General features: G+C 36.9%; 1 protein-coding gene across 1 annotated transcript; it reads right to left on the bottom strand.

Moving 5' to 3' along the window:
• Window positions 1-1,854: 1,854 nt before the first annotated feature.
• On the bottom strand, window positions 1,855-10,515 carry LOC129271014 (target of EGR1 protein 1-like). The gene is made up of 5 exons (XM_054908360.2): window positions 10,278-10,515; window positions 8,809-9,106; window positions 7,379-7,638; window positions 6,437-6,620; window positions 1,855-6,015 (listed from the first exon to the last, which is right to left on the bottom strand). The coding sequence occupies exons 1-5, from the start codon at window positions 10,424-10,426 to the stop codon at window positions 5,266-5,268; spliced, it is 1,641 nt and encodes a 546-aa protein (XP_054764335.2). The 5' UTR covers window positions 10,427-10,515; the 3' UTR covers window positions 1,855-5,265.
• Between the last annotated feature and the right edge of the window lie 35 nt (window positions 10,516-10,550).

Raw genomic sequence — 10,550 nt, 5'->3', positions numbered from 1 at the left:
CACACATAGCATAGCATGTCCCTATGCGCTTAAAGAAGGAATAGTGTAAGGTAAGAATAAAGTAATCAAGATATTGATATTGGACCATTAGTTCAAATAAATGCTCCATTTTTATAACAAATTTACTTTCAGCCAATCAGATTCAAGGATTTCAGTCATTTTTAATTGTTATTTCATATTTATTAACAGTTTAATGAAATGGGCCCCAGATGTCTGTCAAAGAATGACAACTTGTCGGTTCTTAGAACAGATTGGGGTAACTCAGTAGCACAAGAATGGGTCAAAAGTTGTGTAATGTAATGCTAAACTTATGAACATCTGGAATGTATTATTTTACGGGGTCCCCACATTAGATCAATTTTTCTATGGATATTAAAGGGGAAGTTCACCCTGACAAAAAGTTTCTTGTAAAAATAGAAAATATAATGTGAAATATTGGTGATAAGGTTTGAGAAAAATCCATTAAAGATTAAGAGAATGATTAGAATTTCAAGTTTTTGTTTTGTGACGTCATAAACGAGCAGCTGTCCCTTATGTTATGTAATATAAAATGACTTAATTTCATTTCTTAATGGTTAAGGAATTTACTTTTTATTTTATTTTTTAACAGCAGGTGTGAAATGTTTTTTGTATTGATATACTGAAGGTACAATAAAAAAACATTTTTAATTTTCTGAGAATTCATTGATTTTTTTACCATAAGATATGTAGGAAAGCTGCTCGCATATGATGTCACGATTCAAATACATGTTATCAGAATTATTCTTTGATGGATTTTCCTCAAACTTTCCCCAGTATATTTTTTTCTGCTATTTTTACAATACACTTTTGGTCAGGGTGAACTTCCCCTTTAACATTTTTTTCATGGATTTTTTTAGAGCAATTTTGAATACCTTGGAAGTAGCTGCTCATGACCATGTTACAATCAAAAGCAAGTTATATGCTCACAAGTCCATTACAGAAAGGGTTTTTGGGCAGTTGGACTTGCACTTGAGTATTTTAGATGTTTTCAAAGGCAACTCTACAGCGGGCCCCAGCACCAGGAACGTATTAATTCTGTCACACATTTCATTTTCCATCCTTTTCTATTTCTCAATTTTCTCTCTCCCAACCCATTTTCTCATCCCTGCTTATATTTTTCATGTTTCTCTTGCTTACCCCTTCCCCTTTTTGTAACCTTACTCCGCTCTTCCCCCACCTTTCCCCCTCATGCCTTCTCTCCATCTCACTCACTCATTCCCCTTCCCCCTTCTCTCTCTCCCTCCTTCTCTTCTCTCTGGTGGAGGCACGACAGCTCAGTCGGTAGAGCGGGGATTCAGATTCCAGTGACCTGGGTTCGATTCCCACTAGGTGCCCTTTGGTAAGGCATTTATCCTTATTACCAGGTCCCTCATAGAGGACCTTAAGCCGACAGTCCTTTGCTTGCTTGCATTCATGCTTTTTTATCAATCAGTTAAAAAAATCACCTCCATAAACTTTTCCTAACTCCCTCCCCTCTCTCGCACTCTTATCATTCTTTCTCCCTCTCTCTCTCTCCCTACTCCCCAACCCTCTCTTCTCATTCCATACTCTTTTCAAACTTCCCCTTCCTCTTGCCTTACTTCTACCGCTTCATTTTTCTTTATATCCGTCCTAATAATAATCTAAACGGGCGATTGGTCTAAGCCCGTCATGTGAGCCTAAAAAGTTACAATCACTGTCACAATATTGGGAAAAAACATTGCCATGAATTCCGAAATCTGACATCACCAGCCGGGAATAGTAAGTACCCCTAGCCAAAGATCTTGTAACAGAGGTGCCTGTACACTCGGTAATCAACTTTATCAAATTATTTCTCACTCAAAGACTGGGATTCCTTATTGTTATTCATTCAATTATATTTCCCATTTATTCTATTTTATAATAATACCCATGATGGATATAAAATAAATGTATACGACCTTCAATCAGAGGTTTGGTGAAACTATGGTCCTCGCAGTGACGCAAATGCGACTGTATGCGATAATGGTCGCATTCTGCAGTCACTTCGGGAACCATAGTTCCAACCACCTACTCTATAACGGCCATACATATTTGTTCAATATATACCTGCATATCCGAGTATACTTGTGTAAAAATATCATGCATCTATGCAAACTGACATAAAAGCAAATATATGCTATATATGCTGCTCTCTTAAAAAATGAGAGAATATATTTTATTTTGTCTTGGTAGAAAAAAAGTGACACAGATAAACTCTTTAGAAATCTGTACACTGTATACGATCTGAAATGACACACATGGGCAATTCCATAAAATATGTACATCCGATACATCCGACCCCCTATATGTGGGACCTTCATGAAATTTTCTGCCTCTTATTTCTTGTTCTTTTGACAGTCTGTAATGCTCTCAAGTGACCATGACTTGGTCAGTTTATGGAGTGAAGTAAATCTTGAGAAAAATGGGGTCGGATGTACAAAAAGTTTGATTATTTTACGGAAATGCCCACTAGTCATTTTTATTCTTCATTGATTTGGGGATATTTCATTCCACACAAAATGATAATCTACTGAATTAAATTTCCACACAAAATTATTAACTGAAAGTGGAGTCATGTTATCAGCATGACTGCGAATATCAACAAGAATATCAACATGGCAATGACAAGACTGAGTACCATATCACAAAAACAATTCCAATGACTTTGCCCTTTATGGAAATCTACACTTTGATTGGCAGTTGAACAATATTAATATCTTGGTTCCAGTTGGTTGAAAATGATTATTGATTAAATTTATGCAACCTTTGCATTGACTGAACCCATGATTGTTCAATATACAAATAGCGAATAGGCATGAGTGTGATGCTCTATTCAATGAGGCGTTAGCCGAGTTGAATATAGTGTTTATTTCTTTCATCGAATCCGAAATTTTGCACCATTGCACAAATAAGAATATTCGCTATTTGAGTTGAACAACGCCTCAAAAGTTAGTGAAAATACAAACAATAATCAAGTTTTTCCTATGTTCATCTATGAAAATAAGAGAGAAATTTTCGAAAGCGAAAGTAAAGTCCCTCCAACGCGCATCTGATCTGCAATGACAATGCATATTTAGCCAGTATACCATGCGCGTCTGCAACTACTTAGCGCATGCAATGCGTTGAATCTTTATTTTTTATTGTGACGTCATCTTTTGACCCGAGCAACGGTCGGTACATTATGGATGGTGCACCATGTGCAACGGCACAAATGTTTCATATTCAGCCTCTCATTTGCTCACGTACAACAAGCTAAGTAGGCGTTGTACAACATTTAGATTTTAGTTTTTGCTTCAAATAACAAAGGTGACAATTTGGACAAAAGATGTCACCAATATTATTATTTTTTTTAATATAATTCAATAATTAAGCACATACAGTGTCAAACAATTCCAAACAAAATTTAGAATATGGAATGTATCTGGTTAAAAACAACAGATATGAAAAAACGACCACTAAGTTCAAGTAACTGCCTAAGATGACCTTCCATAAGTCGAAATATCGTCTAAGATGAAGCAATTTTTTTTAGACCAGATTAATCAAAACATATGTTATATACCTTTTCTAAAGGGCAGCTCACACTATGCGATCCACTGCGATGTGATTTCTTTTATAAATTGCATCTCGCATTAATGAAAAGGTTCCAAAATTTCACAAATGATTTAATTTGAAATTCTGCATTATGTTAGGAATAATAAAATATCAATTTTGCTTTGCAACAAGCCGTGTGATCGGAGTAAAGTCGGCTTCAAGTTGCAGCTGATGATGACGTCATTACGATTTGAAATTGAATTTTCTTATAGGTATTTTCTACAGGTAGACCCAAACCAGACTGAATTTCGATTTCAGTACTCCTTACCACTATTCTGAACTCTGATCGCTACTATTTTATCGGCTTGAATGTTCATTTCAAATGTTATTATAATTTATTTCATATTCGGATCGCAACGAATCGCATAGTGTGCGCCGGGCGTAAGTCAAATTTTGTCTACCAGATTTTTCTGGTCCTATGAAATTAGGGAGAGTTACCTATATAACATATTAATAGACTCTTGCTAAATATGTCCTAGAGCAAACTCATCTACAATTTAAATACTGGTTCAGGGTTTTGTTCCAGGCCCAAAGAGGTACCTCGGTACCCCTCTCAATGACAAGAAGACTAGAATTTATCAAATGGTGGAGCATCGAGCCTTGCGGAGTGGCATGTGGGAACCGGTATGAAAAAAGGGAAAACATGAGAAAAATGGTTTAATCTACTACAGCAGTAACCTGGAATTGAGGTTTGATGATCATTTTATTACAAAGGGAAAACAAAAATTGCAGCTATATTTGACCCAACAGATAAAAGATAGTTTGAGAAAGTAGCAACAATTTTTCCAGACATGTCCCAGCAAGATCTTCAAGAACAACTCATCGAGCTCTGGGTTGACGATGAACTAAAGAGCTACAGTTCACTGGTCAAGATTAGGAAAAATTTTGGATTTAATTTATTGGTTCCCCTGACCTTAGGAGCATGTCAACTAATAATATTCACACCATTTTTGGATCAAAATATTCTTGTGTGAACAGTGATTTTCAAACAAGAACTTCGTAAAGAACACATACAGAAACATTCATACGAGCAACATTCTTCGAGACGCCATCACATCCAGCAAGCCTGATTTTCTTTCAGCCCGAGCAAAATCGATGTCACTTCAGTTACAAGATCTGGGTGCAGAACTGGTATTACTGCATTGTGAAATGTCAATAAGCATTTTTTTTCTTAATAAATTGTGTAGTTTGTTGGCATTTCTATATCTTCTGTTGATATTAATTAAGACCCCTCTTGGCCATTTAAAATGCCTGATATTCCAAAACTTCAGGGGGCTTTGTCCCCACACGACCTCCTGCAGGGGCCCCTGGATCCCCCCACGTTCATTTGCGTGTTGGATAGTAGAGCAGAGAAGATTCTAAACAAGAAATGTGGAGCTTCAACTAAAGTCATGGCTAGAATACTCATGGTGTGGACATTTTTGTGATACGTTGCAACTCTTCAACTGCACAAAAATGAAAATGCCCCATACATATACTTTTAAGAAGCCTGGCACAAAAATTTAATGTCTTGACCATTTCCAGAAGAATGTACCGCATGGTGAAACACCTTTAGATTGGGAAAATATGTATTGGATAAAAGAACTAAGCCATGAGGTATAATGTACTTTCAAATCTCAATTCTTTTTTGTCCATCGAACACCATGTTAATCCTCATCTTGCCATCAGCTTTATAATCATGTCCATCTTATCCTTATGCAACAAGGAAGTCTTGGTGAAGGAACTCTTGGCCACAGCTAGAGGATAGTTCTTACCGCTCAAGTACAACTTATTGGTCAAATGCCCAATGCCGTACCAGTCAACGCAGGATTTTGGCTGGTCCAACTGTCCTACACGACTGGTGAACTGTCCACCTTGTATCGGTCTGGCAGCCGAACTCTGCACCTGTCCGTTGCCCTCTGGAGTCTTCGCTGATCCAAATCTGGCAATGAAAGCCGCAGTAGCAAAGCCAGTCATGAAGGCGTCAAAGCCAGCACGGTGGCTTCCTGATTTCTTTGGTGCTAGAGATGTTGGTTTGGTCTGATTCGATCTACTGACACCATCTGTTAGAGGGTTCAACTCAGTTGGAGCATCGGAGCCATTTTCCTTGCCAAGATCAGGGTTATCACCATTCACCACTGGGACAGTTTCCTCACCAACTCCTGTACTTGCTTCAGGCGCAGTACTACCTACATCCAGGCTTTCATCTTTCCGCTCCTCCTCTCCCTCACCATCTCCATCTTTCATCCTTTTCTCATCAGTCTCTCCATCCTGGACGTCCATTTCCTGGTTACGATTCTTGCGATTTCTCCTTCTCCTCTTGCGCTTACGCTTTTCTTCGATGATGATCTCTTCGGAATCTAAGATTGCATTAGGATCATGAGACTTTGGACAGTGGATCCCCTTGGCGCAACATCCATGGGCCTAATTAATAAATAAATAAAAACATTATCACATTGGTGAGTGCAACAATGAATAGGAAGGAGAGAAATCAAGCTTTTATAAACACGAAAAATAAAGTTTATAGTTAACTATAAACCATTAAAAGGAGAATAAAGTATATACATCCTGTTATTGTTTCGATGAACAGAAAAAATGAAAATATTTCAAAAAAAGAACAGTTTGATCATATCAAACTAGGGTATAGTCTCAAAGGACACCAAATGGAAAATTCCTTAAATGTTGTACACTCTTTTATCCTACCACATTATTTAATTCGGCCCTCATATTTGGTTGGTAATGTATTTTGTTTTCTCAATCTTGATTCTTTTTCATTGTTGCTGTTTGCTGTAAGGCATAAAAATTTCCTGGAAACAAATACAATTATGATATATTAACCACATACCGCATAGATTTCGCAAACATCAGTAGTCTTGTTTCCAGAATTTCCTTTGTTTTGCCTCTCTTCGAAGTCTGCAGGTAGTAGGTAACTCTGGTATTCCACAGCATTCATATCGGAAGAGTATTGGCAGAAGACTACAGAGGCATGGGAGAGTCCCTTCAGCTTTCTTATGGCATTGTCTCTTTGGCTAAAACGAAGCAAAATAAAGCAATTTAAATGTAGCAACTCCTCACAGGTAAACAAAACATGGTGCCTATAACCACGCCATGAGGATGACAAGTGTTTTTCATGAAATCACATCTTAAAACCTGTCCTACTTTTCTTGTCTCAAGGATAAAGAGAATCACTGGTCACACAAAATGATGGGCCGAATACACAAAAGGTAACAATTACTTTCTGAATGTTTTCAAGCTCTTCGATTGAATCATTACACATAAGAATTAGCAAGTTTGTTGGAAAAATCTTCGTTAGACAAAATAGAGAGCACATATTCCTTTGTGTTCGCACTGCATCAATGTGAATGCTATCGTTGAAACAGCAATCAAATGACAGCTCATGTGCACAAAATGTAAAAGTTAAATTCAAGAAAATTTTCATAAGCATAATAAACATTTGCTTGAGCTCAATCTTTTTGCTTGCTTTAAGGCCAAGGAATGCTCAAGTCCGAGGCCTTGAAAAAATAGGTCTCACGGAAAAGGTTGAACATCAAAGCACTACAACAATCACTGGGGAATGATAATCATGATGGCAAAGATTAACAATCTATTTTTGTCTGGATAAAATCTGTCTAGATACTATTAATAAGATTCAAGATTCAAAATAATTTAATTGTCATAATTTTAAAAAAATGCATAAAATCATCCTCTGTAATGTCATGGTCTGAAATTTCAAGATAGTTTTATCACTTTTATGAAATCAAAGACTAATATGAAAAGCAGTTAATACCTCTTCCTGAAGACGTATTCCAAGTACGATGCAGGCATCCGGGCTTCGTACTCTGCCACATATTTGGTGTCTATGATTCCGCCAGAGTACATCTCGTAAAGATCTGCAACAAACTGGGCACTTGAGGCTGGAAGATCAGTGTAGAGGTTCTGATAGAGAAACACTAGGTCTACTAGACCATTGTGAAGGGTCAGGGGCTTCCTGGAAGCCAAGATGTGGTTGAAAAGAAGCCGGAGAGAAGGCCACGATTTATCCTCCTTCTAGTATTGATATGAAACAGAATAACAAAAAATACAACTTTATAAAATGAAACATAAAAAAACAACCAACTGATAATAATATGAGGCGTCAATTATCTAGTTGCTTATTCAATGGCGGACTATATGTTACCCCGGCTTTAGGTCCAGCTGCTAAAGGTGCTTGGTACATTCAATTAATTAAATTAATCCTACCAGGATTCATCTCATCTCACCTGGTTTGAGTGCAGCACAACATGGCTTAATTTCTTGCTGAAGGAAAACACACCATGGCTAGGATTCAAACCCACGACCCTCTGAATGGCGAGTGCCAGAATCACTAAACCACAACATCTCTACAAAATAATAAGATACCGGTACACAAAACAACCCCCCCCCAAAAAAAAAAAAAATTAGAATATGATACACTGATAACTGATTGAAATTACTCTCCAGGTAAAATCACTCCAACCAATCAAATTCTGAACTATTATATTACTGTAAGAACTAAATTTTGTGGATAACAATTTATTTATCATCTTGGTCATGTTCCATGATCTTCTGCAACAAGTGTCCGCCAATCAAATTGAATGATTTTAGTAGCTTGAAATTGCTATTCCAAATTTATTGTTTTAACAAATTATGTTATATTACTTACATCCGCCACTGTGTTACTATGGTAAAAACAGACTGTCACATATAGCATCCAACAAATCCTATCATGAAACTATACTAATTTTGAAGAAGGTTCAATGAAAAGATCAGCTTGATGAGGAAAGGGCTAATTCTTCACTGCCCCCCTGCCTCCATATGCCTCCACCTCCTCCATCTGGAGGAGCGTTGTGGCCCATTGGATTATTCTCTGGACTAGCTTTGAAACAGAGGGTCGTGGGTTCGATTCCCAGCCATGGCGTAATTTCCTTCGGCAAAATTTATCCACATTGGGCTGCACTTGACCCAGGTGAAGTGAATGGGTACCCGGTAGGATTTATTCCTTGAACGCTTTAGCGCCTATTAATATGGCGGCTTAGTTACAGCCGGGGTAATAATATGATACCAAGTATCAAAGCGCAGTTGAGTATAAGCACATAGTAACTGAGCTATATAAATGGACATATAATATTATCATTATCTCTTATGGAAAAGAATATATATTCAACTTTCTAAAATACTTTTAAAATGTTGATGGCTTACCTTATCAGGTCCCCTGCAGTACGGTACACCACAGGAATACTGCTTATTGAAATCAAATCCATGTCCCACCAAGAACTGCAGAGCCCCTGGCTCTACCATGTAATCCTCATTACACAATGTCAGGATGTTGAAGGTCTGGGCCAGGAATTTCGGACCCGGTCCTGGTCCCGCTGCTGTCTGGTCAGCTGGACCATTTTGGTCCTCCTCATCTTGGATCTTGAAGCAGGATAGCCCTAACGAAAGGATAGACCTGGTCTTGGCAACCTCGGCAATAGACTTGTATCTATCCTCAATGGATCTACAAAAGAAATGAACAAAACCAGACAATGAATTTACAGCAACAGTAGAAGCAAAAACTTGGTATATGCCAATGACTGTATTCAAAGTGATTTAAAATAATATGGGTACTGGGGTCCATTGCAAAAAAAGGCAGGTTAACATTATACTAACTTTGCCATCTAATGGTAACTACCATGGTAGCAATGATTAAAAGCCAATCAGAATCAAGAATTTCATGTAAGTTACCATTGGATGGCAAAGTTACTAAGTTATGTGCAAGAGAGCACAGATATTAAAAAAAAAAGTGAATCCAATTAAAATCTTTTAACAAAAGGGGAATAAAATATAAAAAGCTGAAAGGGAAAAATTCTATAGGGCATGACCACTTGCAGTCTACAACCACCTAGTCTGTTGAGTTTAGCTTAGGTAACAGTATGAAAAATTATATTGTAAAAAAATATATATTAGTCACATTGATCATCTTTCTATCATTAGAACTAGGTTTTTCTTTCTTTCACAAGAGAGCTAAAAAAAGGCCTCAATTTTCAGGATATTCTTATCTCTTCTCTTGTAGACAGATGTGGGAACATATCAGAGGTGAAACCAACAAACCTTTTGTTTTTTAATTAAAATGTAATTCATACAAATTAACTTACTTTTGAGGCAAGGACAACAGGATATATCTGATCAAAATTCATCCAAGGCAATACATCAACAGAAAATAAGCACACACAAAGAAATATCCAAACATCAAACATATTGTCAACTTAATTTCATTCACATGGATTTAATATACTAGGCAAGGTTATGTCACAACCGTGTTTGGATTGAATGAACAGGCCCAATGTTGTGAATAACTTAATTTTTCTTTCACTTCAGGCAAAACTTTTTGTTTTAAGGAATTCAAATCTATAGATTTATTTTGGTTTAATGGTTAAAAAAAACTTGATACCAGCACAAAATTATACTTTTAAAATTGTACATTCCCATTCCATCACAATCTTATTCTTAGATTTATAACAAATGTTAAAACATGAACTCATGAGCACTCCAGGTGATGAGCAAATATCATAAAATAAATTTTATCATTGTTCATTTTTTTCTCGAACCATTTTAGAAAAATGAAGAGGTCGAAATCACATCACAAAACTCAATGCATGGGATCATGCAAAATAATCAAGGATTCATACTTTGCCATTAGATTTCTCCTGCATCCTAGACCACTGAGCTCTGCATCAATAGCAATAAATGAAGCTGTCTGGATCGCTAAATTTATGGCAGGCCAGAAATCTGAAAAATTATCACGATGAACATCGATGATTGGTACATTTAACGACATTTTGTTCCTGGAAGCTGGCCTCAGATAAAGTGAAATCCTCGTCAACGTAACGTTTCTTAACGTTTAACCGATTTGTGACTTTTCTATATGGTCAACGTTAATCGGGTGCAGGGATAGGGTAGAC

The sequence above is a fragment of the Lytechinus pictus genome, chromosome 11, assembly GCF_037042905.1.
Source record: "Lytechinus pictus isolate F3 Inbred chromosome 11, Lp3.0, whole genome shotgun sequence".
Classification (NCBI taxonomy): Eukaryota; Metazoa; Echinodermata; class Echinoidea; order Temnopleuroida; family Toxopneustidae; genus Lytechinus; species Lytechinus pictus.
This window is presented reverse-complemented; position numbering and strand designations above follow the sequence as displayed.